The sequence below is a fragment of the Heterodontus francisci genome, chromosome 13 (assembly GCF_036365525.1).
Source record: "Heterodontus francisci isolate sHetFra1 chromosome 13, sHetFra1.hap1, whole genome shotgun sequence".
Lineage (NCBI taxonomy): Eukaryota > Metazoa > Chordata > Chondrichthyes > Heterodontiformes > Heterodontidae > Heterodontus > Heterodontus francisci.
This window is the reverse complement of record NC_090383.1, coordinates 54,043,617-54,061,160: the sequence shown is the minus strand read 5'-3', so window position 1 is coordinate 54,061,160 and position 17,544 is coordinate 54,043,617. Positions and strand designations below refer to the sequence as shown.

Genomic DNA, 17,544 nt, shown 5'->3' with positions numbered 1-17,544 from the left:
CGATTAGGCACACTACAGCCTGCTGGACTGAACACTGAGTTCAATAATTTCAGAGCATGATGGGCTCCCTATTTTACTTTTATTTTTAGTTATTTTTTTCTTTTTTCTTTTATGTATTTTTTTGTGTTTATTTTATTTCATCTTAGTTTGTTCAGTTTGCTTACCTGCTGTTTTTTTCATGTTTGTACTTGCGGCTGTTCAATTTTCAGCCCGTTAACACCCTATCTGTACTAATGCTTTGTCTTTCAACACACCATTTAATATATTGTTTACCTTTGCTCCATGACCTTCTGGTCAGCTATTCTGTGACCTTGTCCTATCTACACCTTCTCCTTTGTTATCTCTTTCCCCACCCCCGCTTTACTTGCTTATAACTTTTCACATTTCTAATATTTGCCAGATCTGAAGAAGGGTCACTGACCTGAAACACTAACTCTGCTTCTCTCTCCATAGATGCTGCCAGACCTGCTGAGTATTTCCAGCATTTCTTATTTTTATTTCAGATTTCCAGCATCTGCAGTATTTTGCTTTTAGTAAGTCATGACCTTCCCTTAATAAATCTATGCTAACTATCCCTGATTAATCTGTGCCTTTCTAAGTGGCAGTTTATCCTGCCCCTCAGAATAGATTCTAACAATTTACCCACCACTGAGGTCAGACTGACCGGCCTATAATTATTTGGCCTATCCCTTGCACCCTTTTTAAACAATGGTACAATGTTTACAGACCACCAATCGTCTGGTACCTTTCCTGTATCTAGTGAGGATTTGAAGATGATCCTCAGCGCATCTGTTATTTCCTCCCTGGCTTCCTTTAACAACCTGGGATGCAATCCATCCGGCCCTGGCGATTTATCCACTTTCAAGGATGTCAGACCCTCTAGTACTTCCTCCCTCATTATGCTTATCGTATCTAATATTTCACACTCCTCCTCATTAACTATAATGTCTACATCAACCCTCTCCTTTGTGAAAACAGGGATAAAAACTCATTAAGAACTACATCTTCTACATCCATGCATAAGTTCCCTTGCACATCTCTGATAGGCCCCACCCTTTCCTTAGTTATCCTCTTGTCCTTAATATACTGATAAAACATCTTTGGGTTTTCCTTGATTTTACCTGCCAATAATTTTTCATGTCATCTCTTTGCTTTTCTAATTTCCTTTTTTACTTCACCCTTTCACTTTCTATAGTCTTCTAGGCTTTCTAAAGTATTAAGATTTTTGTGATCATCATAAGCTTTCTTTTTCTGATTTAACTTACCCTGTAAGCTTCTAGATAACCAGGGGGCTCTAGATTTGGCCATACCACCCTTTATCTTTGTGGGGACATGCCTACACTGTGCCTGTAGAATCTCGCTTTTGAATGCCTCCCACTGGTTTGCCACTGATTTCCCTTCAAGTAGCTGTATTCAGTCCACTTTCGCCAAGTCACCTCTCAGCTTCTTAAAATTCGCCTTCTCCCAATTTAGAACTTTTACTCCTGTTTTATCTATGTCCTTATCCATGATTATACTATAACTTACTGTATTATGGTCACTATCTCCAAAATGGTCACCCACCTCCTCCACTTGCCCAGCTTCATTACTGAAGACTAAATCTAGAATTTCTCCCTCCACTTGAATGGCTTCCTGTACCATGGTGCCATGGTCAGGTTGCTCATCCATCCTGCAGCCCCCACGCTCATCTAAACAAGCTGAAAGAACCTCAAACCTGTTGGACAATCGCAAAGGCTGAGGCTCCTGCACTCCTGCCCTCTGGGTCCCCTTACCTCCCTCAGCTGCAGCCACACTCTCCTGTCCCTGACCACTGACCAAATCAGAAGACCCTATCCTAAAGGGTGTGATCGCCTTCTGGCGCAAAATGTCCAGGTAACTTTCCCCTCCCTGCCATGTCACAGTGTCTGCAGCTCAGCCTCCAGTCCAATGGCTCTGAGCCGAAGCTCTTCGAGCCGCAAATACTTACTGCAGACGTGTTTGCCCTGGATTACACTGACATCCAGGAGCTCCTACATGCTGCAGCCATGACACCTCACCTTTCCTGCCATCCTTAATGTGTTTTAATTAACTACTTAATTATTTTATTCAATTATTTATTTTATTTTCCTATTTTTATGTATTTTATTAAGCTTACCGCTCATTCCTTTACTATTTTAAACGTTAGGATTAGAATGGACCTTAATCACTTACCAGATACTCACTAAGCAGGTAACTTCTTCCCAAACCAGTCACTTAACTGATTGCATGTGATGTTTGATGCTATGGTTGATTTAAATTAAAGTAAATTAAAAGCTTACCTGTATACTCACCCCGGTGGCTCTGTTTCCCTGCTCTCTATGTTGATTGTAACGTCGCTCTGATGTCACTGTTCGATTTTTTTTCCCTGCTCCACTCCTGCCGTGCTGCTCTCTCTCTCCGCTCCCTACTTTAGGAATATTAATCTCCAGGACCATGTGATTGTTGCTGAGGCTTGTAATATACAAATTTCTGTTACTGCTTGTAGCAAGATTCTCTGTACAAGCTTTAACCTCTTGACTACTGCTTCCACAGTACATGGCATTAACCATTCAGGTTGTGGCACATTAATAGTTCTTATTTCTAGGGTGACAGTGGGTGATACATTGGGCTGGATTTTATGAGTCCGCCACCCATCTTGGCGGCGAGCTCAAAAAATGGTAGCCTGCCTGCGTGGGCCGCACACCAAAGAGCCACCGTGATCTCAAGTGCAGCGGCTCATTTAAATAGCCCGGGTGGCCTGCCCCCCAAATCTCATGGAGGGGATGGGCTTTCAGTCCCCAGCAATGGCGTCAGCTGCCTGCAGGCACTGACATCATTTTTAAAGAGTAGCCAGCCCTGCCGGCATTATTAAAAAATTTAAAGACAGAATACCCCTCCAAAGTTTAATAAATAAAGTTCCAACTCCACTTTCCAACCCCCAATAACAATTACATTACCTGTTTGCCCTTTCCCCCACAAACCACTTACCTTTAACATCTGACCTCCCCACTCCCCACAAACCGCACAAAGTTTAAAGTAGAACCCTTCCCACCATCCCCTATACCCATGACGTTTATTTGACCCTGTCCCTGTCACCCACCCCACCGCACTGACAATTTACCTCCACCCACCTCCCCACCAGTGTTGTGCCTCGTTTCCCTGATGTATATCTGAAGGTGGGGGAGAGTCGGCTGCCGCGCCAAAGATCACGGCGGGCCCTCAAGATCTGGGGTATGGATATGTAAATATATTAATTTAATTAATTTGAATGTGTTTATTGTGGTCCCGTCGCACAGCAGCGGTGGGGCCGACATGGAGCCTCGCGTCGCTGGGAGGATCGGGTCGACCCTGCCGGCATCGAGGTCTGTAGCGGGCTTCATCCGGAGCTATCTTCAGGCCGCCCCCACTCATCACGATACGAGGGCTTCTTAAAATCCAGCCCGTTGATTTTTAGCCCCTGCAAGATATCTAGGATTTCTTCCTGCCCCTTGTTCTGGCTGAGTTCTGACTCTAAATTGTTGGGTTTGAGTAGTTTTGGATTTGGAAACTGATTGTGTGATTCTTCAATGGGTAGATCCATGCTGACCTCATTTTTAGTTCCTGTTGTGATTTTCACAAGTGCGGTTCACTTTAGGGTATGTTATCTTCCCTTTTCCTTTTACTTCAGAGATATGTGTTTACCTAATCTGCCCCATGTCCTCTGGGCGCAACTGCTCGCAGATGGTTGTCCAACTTCCACTGCAGATCCTTGTGGCACTTCAACTAGGTTAGGCATCTCCCTCCAGCTTGGCTTTCCTGTTTGGAAACTTTCCTCGTCCCTATTTAAATCTTTAAAAAAGCTTTCAGCTAACCCTATCTTGGTTGTTTTTCTTTCAGTTTTTTCGGCTTTTATCGTAGCTTCTTTAAATCTTTTTGGCTCTATCTGGGCCCTTTTAAATTTGTCAGGCTCTATTGCAGCTTCTGGAATTTTTGGGACTTCCCCAGCCCTCTGCAGTTGTACAGAGTTTTGTTTTCACCGCTCAGTTTCTCCACTCTCTGTGAACTGCGCTGGATCCTCTGGGTACAATAATGTGCTTCCTGCCAAGTCATTGCCCAGCAATAGATCTATCCCCTGCATGGGTAAGCTCAGAATGATTCTGACTGTCACAACCCCAGTGATCAACTTACTCTGTAGGTAAATTTTAACTAAGGGAACTTTCAACCTTTTGCCAGTAAGCCCTTTTACTAATACCGTGGTATTTGTTCTGCTTTCCAGTGACATTTCTGTCAGTTTGGCTGCCAGTAGGGTTTGAAAACAACCATATCCCTGAGGATGGTTATCTTCTTGCCTGGTGCCTGGGACACAAAAGGACTCATTTTTCCCTTGTGCAAAAAGTTCTGTTATGTGCTCTGCTCTTAAGTTATTTTGGAACACAGGCTTATCTCTTTCAAAGTCACAGATACAGGTTTGACTGCAGTACCTCCTGCTGTTTTTTGCCATACCAACGATTGGCCTGGAGATTCCCAGATTTGCCACACTGGAAACATGTCGGGCAGACCCCTACTACTTTATCCCTGGGTTCCGTCTTTTAAAAGTTGGAGACTGGTCGCATTTTTCTTCCCTGCTTTCCTTTTCTCTCAGGCCCATTTCTGCTTCCTCTGCATCCTTGCTATCTCTTCTTAGCTTATTCGAATTACTAGACCCAAATTTATTCAGAGTTAGGGATTTATGTATTAATTCATGGTTGTTGGCCATTTTTGCGGCTTCCCTTACTCTTGTGACTCTTTGTTCTTCGCTGTGTGTTCTTATGCTACTTGGGATGCTATTTTTAAACTCTTCCAGAAACATCACTTTCTCAAATTTTCATATGAGGGTTCTAGCTTGAGAGAACCGGCTGAATTTCATTCGCGAACCGCATTTCGCGGTAGCGTGCTTTGAAGTCAGCGGCCTTCCGACATGGCAGCACCCCCATGATATTTTGCACGGGGGCTCATTTGAATGGAGGAGGCAGAGCGGCCATCCCTGATGACCTAAAGGGTTGACCGTTGCGCCCCGCAACACGGAAATGGCGGCGTCATTTATAAAGGGCTTCAAGCCTTGAGATGAAATTGTAATATTTAAAGGGGAATTTGTGTCCATTTGTTATTAAAATTTTATTACAACCTGGGGCCCTTTCATCTCCCCTCCAATGTCTGTTTTCGGGCCACCAACCCTGAATAAACTCTATTGCCATCGTGACCTTCCCCCTCCCCCCCTCAACCTCATATAACATTTGCCCTCCAACCCCTTCCCACCATACCGACAGCCAATAGAAAGTGTTTTCCCTGCTCTCCTACTCCTCCCACCCTGAAACTGCACTCCTCCCCTCTCCCCACCAGTGTCTCGCCTCGGAAGGCACGTGAATTGCGGCTGGTGCACATAATATCACAGTGGGACGGTCGCCCGATCCAGGTACATTCATTAACATTTATTTTATTGCATTTTAATATCCACCATATCCAATGATTAAAAAAAATATGTTTGATTCTTTCAAATTCAATGTAAGCCTGTGTGGGTCTTCTCCTGGTGGTGTCGGAACTTCTGTCTATATGCTTCCAGTGCCAGCTCATTTGCATTTAGCACTGCAGTTTTAGTTCGTTCATTATCAGAGGAACTTTCTTCTGATAATAGGGAAAAAGCTTCACAAGCCCTCCCCATAAACTCGCCTTGTAAGAGAGAGTCCAAAATTATTTTTGCTCTTTTAGCCTGATAGCTATTTTCTCAAATGAGATAAAATGCATTTGCATTAAGAGTTTAGACCCTTTGTGTTTTATTTTTCAAATAAACAGACAGTGACAGGTTTTCTTGTCGGTTTTGAAAAACAGAAAGTCAATTGTTTATTGATCAATCCACCTAATCCCGAAATTGTCACAACCTCATACACTCACCAGAGGTTGTTATCAGATTTACTGTATAATAACGGTAGGCACTGATAACCAAGCATATTATTACAGCAAAAACCTGGCGCATATGTGGCAGGTTACTGATGCCACGAGTTTTTGCTTTGGATGCAATCGATGATCCAGGCACAATTGCACTCCAAATTGCGCTAGTTTTCACAAGTGCTTTTTTTTTTGCTCAAGTTACTGCCCAAATTATTCGCATACCACTGCAAGTAAAATCTGTCATGAATCAGCTCAGAGACTGCTGACGCCACTGCCTGGGACAGATAGCCCAATCCCTCCATGTCATCTGGGTGGGCAGTAAGCCCCGGCCATTTAAATGAGCTGCTGCACTTAATATTGCGGCTGCTCCGCAATGTGCGGCCCACACAGTCAAGCCATCATTGTCTTCGTAGCCGCCGATTAAGGCGGCGAGACTATAAATTTCAGCCCTTTGTTTTAAGGTAAAACTGTGTCACCTCTCACTTCCTGTTCGGAAACATTCTGGTTTCTTACCTGTGGTGATCACACAATGGCCCAGGACGTGGTTTCTTCACAGCTCCTTTGTTTTAGAAGAAGACAATCAAGTCTGGGATATTTTTAGGATAGATGTAAGATGGGTTTCATTAATGCTTTTTGGCTTTGAAGATTTGTCTGTTGTCTTTGTTAGACTGTTTGAATACACAAAAAACAAATCCCCTTTCTTTGGTGGCCATTTTGGACCATTGCTCACTTTTTAAAATAAAGGTTAATTCTCAATAGGGAAAGTTCATTTTTCATAACTCCTCAGGGTTAGTCCGTGAATGTTGTATCATCGCACTTCTGATGTACTTGAAAGTATCTTATGATTGTTTTGGTCTCTGAGGGCATTGTCTGTAACATTCCAAACATTGCAACCTTCCACATCTTGGCTTGGAGATCCTGTTAGGGTGCATTTATATTTCCAGCACAATTAGCCTAAAATCGGCAAAACCAGTGCAAAAAGCAAGATATTTCAAGGAGAAATGATGTCCAACACAAACAGAGATTCTGGATTCTTTTGCACTGGTTTAAAGAACAGCACACCAGGTCTGTCCATAAAGCTGGCCTCACCACGAATCGAACCATTCACTGTGGAGAGTTTCCGCTAATTGCACCTGATTGTGGTCCTTCTAAGACAATTGAAAATTAAGATTTTTATTTAAGAAAAAGGCACGAATAGGTATCCTTTAAAAGCTTTGAAGATTTTTTAAATTTGCTACAAAACTGACTGCTGTACGCTAATATTGGTAAATAAGTTCTGTATAATTTTTAAAAGTGATTTTTAGTTATTTAATCTCAGGTTACTCTCAGGTGGTGGACTAGGCACTGATTAAAAATGCTTATTTTTTGTGATGAATCCATTTTCAGCTGTATTAATCAAACTGCACCAAGGTACCGCTCATAAATATATCAAGGGATGTTTTTAATGGACAAAAAATAAAAACTATGTTCTAAAGTGCTGCCAGATTGCGCTGATTCATGACAGATTTAACTTGCAGTTGTATGCGGATCAATTGAACAGTAACTTGAGCAAAAAAAGCGCTTCTGAAAACTAACGCAATTTGGAGCGCAATTTGTGCCTGGATCACCGATTGTGCCCAAAGCAGAAACTCGTGGCCTCAGTAACCTTCCACATATGGGCCGGGCTTTTGCTGTAATAATAATGCTTGATTATCAGTGCCCACTGTTATTATACAGTAAATCTGATAACAACCTCTGGCATCCACACATCTCCCTAAATCTTAGCTTCAGCAAATCCTTCCAAGATGTGAGAATGCATTGTTCTTATTGTCAATCCTGACAGTACATATGTTACTAAGTATTGCCCTTGGCTCACTGATAACACTCTCACCTCTGAGGCAAAAGGTCATGTTTCAAGTCCCCTCCACATAATCCAGGCTGACGCTTCAGTGCAGCCCTGAGGGAGTGTTGCACTGCTGGAGGTGCTGTCTTCTGAGTGCGATGTAGAGCCAAGGCCTCGTCTGCGCTCTCAGTGGGTGTAAAAGATCCCACAGCATTATTTTAACATGGGCAGGGTAGTTTTCCCAGTGTCTTGGCCAATCATTAACCCTCAACCAACACCAAAAGCAGGCGATCCAGTCATAATCGCATTGTTCTTGTGGTATCTTGCTGTGCACAAATTGGCTGTCACTTTCCCACATTACAACAGTGACTACAATTTAAAAGTACTTTCTTGGCTGTTAAGAACCTTGAGATGTCCTGAGATTGTGAAATGCACTGTATAAATGACAATTCTTTCTTTCTTATCAGCTCTAGTTCATTTTTCAATGTTATTATCATGTGACTTGAATATACCTTACAGGTGAAGACAGGTGACTTTGCCTCTTGCTGCTGCAGCAAGGTTGGCGTATTGAATACTGTGCAGGATCAGACTCATACACCAATGCCCCTCAGGAATTCAAGGAGTTCTTCAACCAACGTCGACGCTGGGATCCATCAAAACTAGCAAATACCATTGACCTGCTCGGAAGCGGATTACAGACATCAAAAAGAAACCCGTGTATTTCAAGACCATTTCTCCTCTACCAAATCATATATATGATAGCAACTCTTGTCGGGCCATCCACAATTTGTTTGATGGTAGCAGGTCAGTGTTATCCATTTAATTTGTAGCGTACGCAATTTTGTTGAAGTAGATTTTTTTTAGCATGTTGGCACCAATATGCTCTGGAATAAACTGAATAAACCATTATGCTTGAATGTGGAAGAGTCTTAATGACCTATTGTATTGGCCAAACCCCCAGCTGAAGCTTGCCTTGTGATCTGTCGCTCTCCGCCCCCCACCCCCCCCCCCCCCCACACCGCCTCCACCCCACCGCCCCGCAACTGATGTCTTCCCTGCGACTTTCCAACCTCCCCCCACCTGAAACCTGACCCGTGATCATGATTTACGGGGACTGCCTGACTGTGGCCTCCTGCCGCTGTTTTTCCCGCCTAGCAGTAGCCTATCAATTAGGCTGGCTGGGAAACAGAAGAAAAATATGATCTTGAGGTCCTGCTGTTAAATTCAGCTGGTTCCCTGTGCTCTTGCCCTCATCTGTTTCGACCAGCAGTGAGGGACAGGAGGATATGACCATGAGTGAGGCAGGTAAAGGGACTGAGAAGACAGTAGTGGAGGAGCCTTAGATTTTGCAATTGTCAAACAAGCTTGAGGTGCTCTCAACTTGTGTGGATGAAAGAGAGATCGGCAAGGTGGATGAGCAGACTGGCCATGGCACAGTGGTACAGGAAGACATTCAAGCGGAGGGAGCAAAAAGGAATGTAGTGGCAGTAGTGGATAATATAGTGAGGGGGATTGACACTGTTCTGTGCAGCCGAGAGCATGAGTCCAGAAGGCTGTGTTGCCTACACAGTGCCAGGGTTCGGGACATCTGCTCAGGGTTGGGTAGGAGCGGAATGGGAGGGGGAGGATCCAGTTGTCGTGGTCCATGTAGGGAAATAACTAGGACTAGAAAAGAGGTTCTGCTTAGACAGTATGAGGAGTTAGGCACCAAATTAAAGAGCAGAACCTCAAGGGTAATAATCTCTGGATTATTACCTGAGCCACATTCCAAATGGCAGAGGAAACATAAGATCAGTGAAATGAATATGTGGCTCAAAGACTGGTGTGGGAGAAGTGGGTTTTGGTTCATGGGGCACTGGCACCAGTACTGGGGAAAGTGGGGACTTTACCGTTGAGATGGTCTGCACCTGAACCATGCGGGGACCAGTGTTCTAGCAAACCATATAACTAGGGAAGTAGCAAAGGCTTTAAACTAAACAAGGGAGGGTGAGAGATCAAGCTTGGATAGATTTAACAAATCAAGGGGTAGATTCAAGGCAGGAGAGCAGAATAGTAATATGGGAAATGAAGGTCGGAGAATGGCAGGAAGGGACAGAGAGAGAAAACCTAATAACACACCAACAGTCAAGGCTAAATGTTACAAAGATAACGAAAAGACAAAACTAAAGGCTCTGTTTCTGAATGCTCATAGCATTCATAACAAAGTAGACAAACTGATAGCGCACATTAGCGGAAATAAATATGATCCGATAGCCATTACGGAGACATGGCTGCAGGATTACAAGGATTGGGTCCTGAATATTGAGGGGTATATGACATTCAAGAAGAATAGGAAGCTAGGTAAATGTGGAGCAGTCGCACTGTTAATCAAGGATGGCATTGATGCAATAGTTAGAGATGACCTTGGTTCAGGAGATCAGGATGTAGAATTGGATTGGGTGGAGATGAGGAATAGTCGGGGAAGGAAGACACTAGTGGGAGTGGTCTACAGGCCCCTGAACAGTAATCACAATGTAGGACAAAGTATACAAGAAGAAATATTGGGTGCTTGTGATAAAGGGATGGCAATAATCATGAGTGATTTTAACCTACATATAAACTGGAAAGATCAGATTGGCAATTGTAGCCTGGAGCAGGAGTTTGTAGAATGCTTTCGAGATAGTTTCTTAGAGCAGCACATTCTGGAAAAAAACCAGAGAGCTGGTTATATTAGACTTGGCACTATGTAACATGATGTCATTAATTAATGACCTCAGAGTAAAGGCACCTCTAGGTAGCAGCGACCCACAATATGATTGAATTTTACATCCAGTTTGAAAGAGAGAAGAGTGGGTCTAAGACTAGTTTTTTAAACTGAAATAAGGGCAACTATGTGGGCATGAAAGCTGAGTTAGTTCAACTGAACTTGGTTACTCAGCTAGATGATAGATACTGTGGGGAAAAAGGCATTGAAGTGGATGATCAGCCATTGTCATGTTGAATAGTGGAGCAAGCTCGATGGGCTGTATGGCCTACTCCTGCTCCTATGTTCCCATAGATCAATAGAGAAGCTGTGGCAGATATTTAAGGGTATATTTCCGAATACTCAGGATAAGTATATTCCTACTATAATGAAAAATTCTAAGGGGAGGACTCACCAGGCATGGTTAATTAAAGAAGTTAAGGAAAGCATCAAACTTAAGGAAAAAACATATAATTGCACAAAGATGAGTGGCAGGTCAGATGATTGGTCAGAATATGAAGCATGGCAGAGAATGACTAAAAGGTTAATCATGAGAAAGAAATGAGAGTATGAGAGGAAACTAGCTAGAAATGTAAAAATGGATAGCAAGAGTTTCGACAGGTATTTAAAAAGGAAAAGAGTAAGTAAAGTGAGTGTTGGTCCTTTAGAGAGTGAGAATGGGGAGTTAATAGTAGATAATAAGGAAATAGCAGATGGAATGAACAAATATTTTGCTTCTGTCTTCACTAGAGAGGATACAAAAATATTCCAGTAATAGCTGTAAAACAGGAGGTGGAAGGAAGAGAGGAACTTGGTGAAATTACAATTTCCAGGGAAGCAGTACTGACCAAACTGATGGAGCTGCAGGCTGACAAGTCCTCGGATCCTGATAGACTTCATCCTAGGGTCTTAAAAGAGATGACTAATAAGGTAGTAGACGCGTTGGTGTTAATTTTCCAAAATTCACTAGATTCTGGAAAGGTTCCATCAGAGTAGAAAGTAGCAAATATAACCCCTCTATTCAAGAAAGTTGGGTTGGGGGTGGGGGGTGCGTGGTGTGGGGCGCACATGGGTGGCAGAAAACAGGTAACTATAGGCCAGTTAGCTTTCACTCTTCATGGGGAAGATGTTAGAATCGATCATTAAGGAGGCTATAGCTGGGCACATAGAAAAACGCAAGGTAATCAGGAATAGTCAGCATGGTTTTGTGAAAGGGAAATCATGTTTGTCCAATTTATTGAAGTTCTTTGAAGGAGAAACATGCGCTGTGGATAAAGGGGAGCCCATTGACATACTGTATGTGAATTTCCAGAAGGCATTTGACAAGGTGCACATAAAAGGTTATTGTGCAAAGTAGGGGGTAACATATTAGCATGGATAGAAGATTGGCTCGCTGGCAGAAAACAGAGTACACGCATAAATGGGTCCTTTTCTGATTGGCAGGATCTGACAAGTGGAGTCCCGCAGGGGTCTGTGCTGGGGCCTCATCTTTTTACAATTTATATCAATGACTTAGATGAGGGGAGCAATGGCACGGTAGCTAAATTTGCAGATGACACAAAGAAAGGTAGGAAAGTATGGTTGTGCAGAGGATGTAAGGAGCTTGCAGACCGATATAGATAGGTTGAGTGAATGGGCACGAATCTGGCAGATGGAGTATAATGTGGGAAAATGTGAAGTTGTTCACTTTGGCAGGAAAAATAAACAAAGAGTATTACTTAAATGTAGAATGACTGCAGAATTCCGAGGTGCAGAGGGATCTAGGTGTTCGAGTACATGAGTCACAATATGTTAGTATGCAGGTACAGCAAGTAATAAAGAAGACAAATGGAATGCTATTCTTTATTACGAGAAGAATTGAAAATAAAAGTAAGGATGTTATTCGTCAGTTATACAGGGCATTGGTGAGACCAAATTTAGACTACTGTGTGCAGTTTTGGTCTCCTTATTTAAGGAAGGATGTAAATGCATTAGAGGTGGGTCAGAGGAGGCTTACTAGATTGATACCTGGAATGAGTGGGTTGTCTTATGAGGAAATGTTGGACAGGCTGGGCTTGTTTTCACTGGAGTTTAGAAGAGTGAGGGGAGACTTGACTGAAGTATATAAGATCCTGAATGGTCTTGATAAGGTGGATGTGGAAAGGATGGTTCCTCTTGTGGGTGAGTCCAGAACTAGGGGGCACTGTTTTGAAATTAGGGGTCACCCTTTTAAGGCAGAGATGAGGAGAATTTTTTCTCTCAGAGGGTAGTGCAACTTTGGAATGCTCTGCCTCAGAAGGTCATGGAGGTGAGGTCATTTAAAATTTTTAAGGTGGGGATAGATTCTTTTTAGGCAAGGGAATCAAAGGTTGTTGGGGCGGGGGTGATAGATGGGAGTGTGGAATTTGAGACACAAACAGATCAGCCATGATTTTATTGAACAGCGCAGTAGACTCGAGAGACTGAATGGCCTACTTATGTTCATAATTCGTATGTTCATATGTATGTTCAGATTTCCCTCACCCCCAAACCCTTCCAGCCACTCTGTAAATATTGGAGCCATAATCTTAGGTGGTATTCCAGTTCAATAGTGAAGGAGTGTGGCATTATTGAAGGTGCTTTCCTTTGATTAGAGTTATAAAGATCCGATGGTTCTAACTGAAGAAGAGTCCTGACTCCTTCTGAAAATACCTCACTTCTGCTTGTCGGTTCTTGTTATATGCAAAATGGCTGCACCATTTGCACTTTGAAAGTAATTCATTGAATATGAAGCTTTTTTAGATGCTTGAGAAGTGATAAGTTCCTGCATAAAAACAAGTTTTTCTACTCACTCTAATACTAAACCTGTAACCAGCACTTAGTACTAATATTGTGTGCTAAAAATGATCTCCATGGACACAACCCACATTTGGAAGGACAGAGCTATAATTTCTGGTGTTTTTCATAGTTCAAGAGGACACAGTAAGAACTTATCACGTACACGTAACAATAGCAATAACAATGACATGGTTTTTATTTTTGTTGAAGTGATATCAATTTCTACTATCTTGATAGTATAAGCTGTCAAAAATGCAGCAAGCTACCGTTTCTCAGGGCAAGTATTCAATAAGTTGCTTAAAGCCCAATATGACAGGATTACCTGTGATGTTGATAATTTCCGAAACAACTGTCTTTTGTCTGCTCCATAAAATGTATGTTAATGAATGGTAGAAGACCAAGTCCCTACTGCCCCAAGGCAACTTGAAGATGTTTCCGTAGATAATGGAGCAGTAGTGGAACATCCAATAAACCCTAGACCATTCCTAACTGGTGAAATATAGGTTGAGCCTGAGTTAAGCCTTGTAATTGGTGGATAGACATTGAGGGGATCAGGAGGTGAACCACCCATAGCACTGTACTGATCTTCTGCCCCAGGCATAGCCACGGCATTTACGTGGTTGATCCAGTTGAGTTTCTCGTCAATGTTCACCTCTAGGATATTGATGGTGGGATATTCAGCAATGGGAATATCAGTCAATGCGAATGTCAAGGGGAAGCTGTTAGGCTTTCTCTATCAGGACCCACCTAAATGAAGACATCTTACCCAGAAACATCCGCAGAAAGATCATCAATGAATTACTCACTGAGCCGCAGACAATCTCCGACAAAATAGCACAAAACAAAAGTCACAATTTAAGATTAAGAAATGAGTAAAATTATATGAAATACATTATTGTTTGTTTATAGTGTGAGAAGTTGAACTTTTTTGTTCATTTCATAAAATTATGCAGATTGATGGATTATATTTTTGTTTTATGGAATTCAGGCAATATTCTACATACTTCTCAAAATTAATTTGTTTTGGATGAATAATTCTTATAAGCTTTTCCTCTATGACTTTTGAAAATTATTGGGCTCAATTTTGTAATGCCACCGCCAAAATCAGTAGCTCGTTTACATAGCCGGGGCAGGCACCCCCACCCCGCGATCACATGGAGGGGATGGGCCGTCCGTCCCCAGCAATGGTGTCAGCTGCCTGTACTCAGGCACTGAGGCCATTTTTAAAGGGCTTTGAGCCCGACCAAAATTTAAATATTTAAAGATGCAGTGAATAAAAAAAATTAAATATATTTATTTTGCCCCTCTCCCCCCCCACCAATAACCATAAAATTAATAACTTGCCCTCTTCCCCTCCAAAAAAAAACACTTACCTTCCACCCCCCCAAAGTGTATAAACTTTAACCTCAAACCCTCCCCATCATCCCCTCCACCAATAATGTTACTTTGCCCCCGTTCCGCCACCCCCCCCCCACCCCCGCGCACTGAGAAACTCTCCTCCTCCCCCTCCCCACAAGTGTTCCGCCTCTTTTTCCCTGATGGGGATCCGAAGGCACAGGGGTGCCGGCCAGCGGCAGGAAGATTACAGCAGGACAGAAGGCGGCGGCGTAAGTATGATTCATGCATTCATTTTAATTTATTTAAATATGCAAATGGGGAGGAGGGTCCTGTCACTTAGCGGCAGGGGGGGGTGCCGCCACGAGGCCTCGTGGCCACTGCCAGCAATATCGGTCCGGGCCCTCCCAGCCTCGGGGTACGTGGCAGCCCGCTCCCAGAGGCACTTTCCGGCCCCCACCCTGCCACAAAACCCAACATCAGGGTGTCTGTAAAATCCAGCCCATTGTTGTTAAAATCATGTTGTTCTGAACTTTTCTCATTAAATATTACAAAGATCAAAATTAAACGAATGCAGGTTTGTTCAACATCTCCTGATTTTAAATAGGAACCTGCCAGTTCAAACCATCTGTCTGGGTTTAAAAACAGGCCACATATTACACCTGAGTTTTTCTGGTTATAAACAGCAAAAACACTTCACATAAAGGAAGGAGGGGCTGGAGAAATGAATACCTTCTATGTCAATTCTATTCTGCATATACACACTGATATTCCAATGTGTATATAATAAGGCTGAAACTGCAGTAATGTGTATATGAAGGATAGATTAAGCATGAAAATGTCTGTGTGCAAAGGCAAATAAATGAATCTGTGCATATTAAAACAATGAGGAGAAATTGCTTTAAGATATTTTCCCAACACTCATTAATAATTTCTGTTTGACTCCACAGCTGTCATGACATATGTATTTCACTGGAATCCGATTGGTGCATTGATATTTTCAATAATCGTCCCTATTTTCTACATAATTATCTGCTACATGACGAAGCCAGACACACAGATCATTGTGGGAGCAGTTCTAAGTGTGATGTATGCCTTTTTCATGACTGCAGCGTTTTTCACTATAATTGGTGAGTGTGCAGCAAAATTTTTTTTTCCTTCATGTCCCATTTTATTTCCAATAAATTATTTTATCTTATGTCCTTAAATCAATCAAGAGACTGCCATAAGGTACCAAATCTCGTACAGCTGCTTGCTCCAGTTCCATCTTTGCTTTTCACCTGCATGTCAAAATCAGGATCTCAGATTATGAGAACACGCTGATGATAGTAACATAGAATGTGGGAACTCCATCACACTACTCTACTGCATTATCTTACTAAGAATGAAATCTAATTTTATAAGTGGCATCGAGGCCAAATTTTGAGTATATCTACAATCACCCAACAGCCTGACAACTTGTTCATGCTTTTAATACTCTTGGCAAAAGCAGGGCATCAAATTAGGGCTCATACTTGGAACATAAAATGAGGGATGGGGGGCTCGGAAGATTTGTTTTTATGCAAGGGGTAATTAGAATATTAAATGAAACTGGCCAATGGAGCTCAGACATTTACAGCATTTAAGAAGGAATAATATAGTCAGAGAGATACAGCACTGAAACAGGCCCTTCGGCCCACTGAGTCTGTGCTGACCAACAACCACCCATTTATACTAATCCTTAGTATAAAAAGCCCTTCAAAACACTCCCACAGGGGATGCAGGGACCAAGTGGGCCCACAGCAGAGACGCCATCTATGACTCAGCAATGACCACCTATGGCAATCGTGTGAAGCGGAATGCAGACTGGTTTCAATCTCACATTGACGAGCTGGAACCTGTCATAGCCACTAAGCGCATTGCACTGCTGAACTACAAGAAAGCCCCCAGCGAGTTAACATCCGTAGCACTTAAAGCTGCCAGAAGCGCTGCACAAAGAACAACCAGGTGCTGCTCAAATGACTACTGGCAACACCAATGCAGTCATATTCAGCTGGCCTCTGACACAGGAAATGTCAGAGGAATGTATGATGGCATTAAGAGAGCTTTTGGGCCAACTATCAAGAAGATCGCCCCCCTCAAATCTAAATCAGGGGACACAATCACTGACCAACGCAAGCAAATGGATCACTGGGTGGAACACTACCGAGAACTGTACTCCAGGGAAAATGTTGTCACTGAGACCGCCCTCAATGCAACCCTGTCTCTGCCAGTCATGGATGAGCTGGACGTACAGCCAACAAAATCGGAACTCAGTGATGCCATTGATTCTCTAGCCAGCGGAAAAGCCCCTGAGAAGGACATCATTACCCCTGAAATCAGCAAGAGTGCCAAGCCTGCTATACTTTCAGCACTGTACGAACTGCTTTACCTGTGCTGGGACGAGGGAGTAGTACCACAGGACTGCGCGATGCCAATATCATCACCCTCTTTAAGAACAAGGGTGACAGCGGTGACTGCAACAACTACCATGGAATCTCCCTGCTCAGCATAGTGGGGAAAGTCTTCGCTCGTGTCGCTTTAAACAGGCTCCAGAAGCTGGCTGAGTGTGTTTACCCTGAGGCACAATGTGGCTTTCGAACAAAGAGATCCACCATTGACTTGCTGTTCTCCCTTCGCCAGCTACAGGAGAAATGCCGTGAACAACAGATGCCCTTCTATGTTGCTTTCATTGATCTTCCCAAAGCCTTTGACCTTGTCAGCAGATGCGGTCTCTTCAGACTACTAGAAAAGATCGGATGTCCACCAAAGCTACTAAGTATCATCACCTCATTCCATGACAATATGAAAGGCACAATTCAGCATTGCGGCGCCTCATCAGACCCCTTTCCAATCCTGAGTGGCGTGAAACAGGGCTGTGTTCTCGCACCTACACTGTTTGGGATCTTCTTCTCCCTGCTGCTCTCACATGCGTTCGGGTCTTCAGAAG

The 17,544-nt window shown here is 43.0% G+C and overlaps 1 protein-coding gene across 1 annotated transcript in view; it reads left to right on the top strand.

The window, feature by feature from the left end:
- The window catches only part of LOC137376709 (chitin synthase chs-1-like), a 62,713-nt gene that overhangs the window by 23,420 nt on the left and 21,749 nt on the right, over positions 1–17,544 (top strand). Inside the window, 2 exon segments of the mRNA XM_068045684.1 lie at positions 8,243–8,527; positions 15,527–15,706. Of these exon segments, the coding sequence (XP_067901785.1) occupies positions 8,243–8,527; positions 15,527–15,706 (465 nt within the window).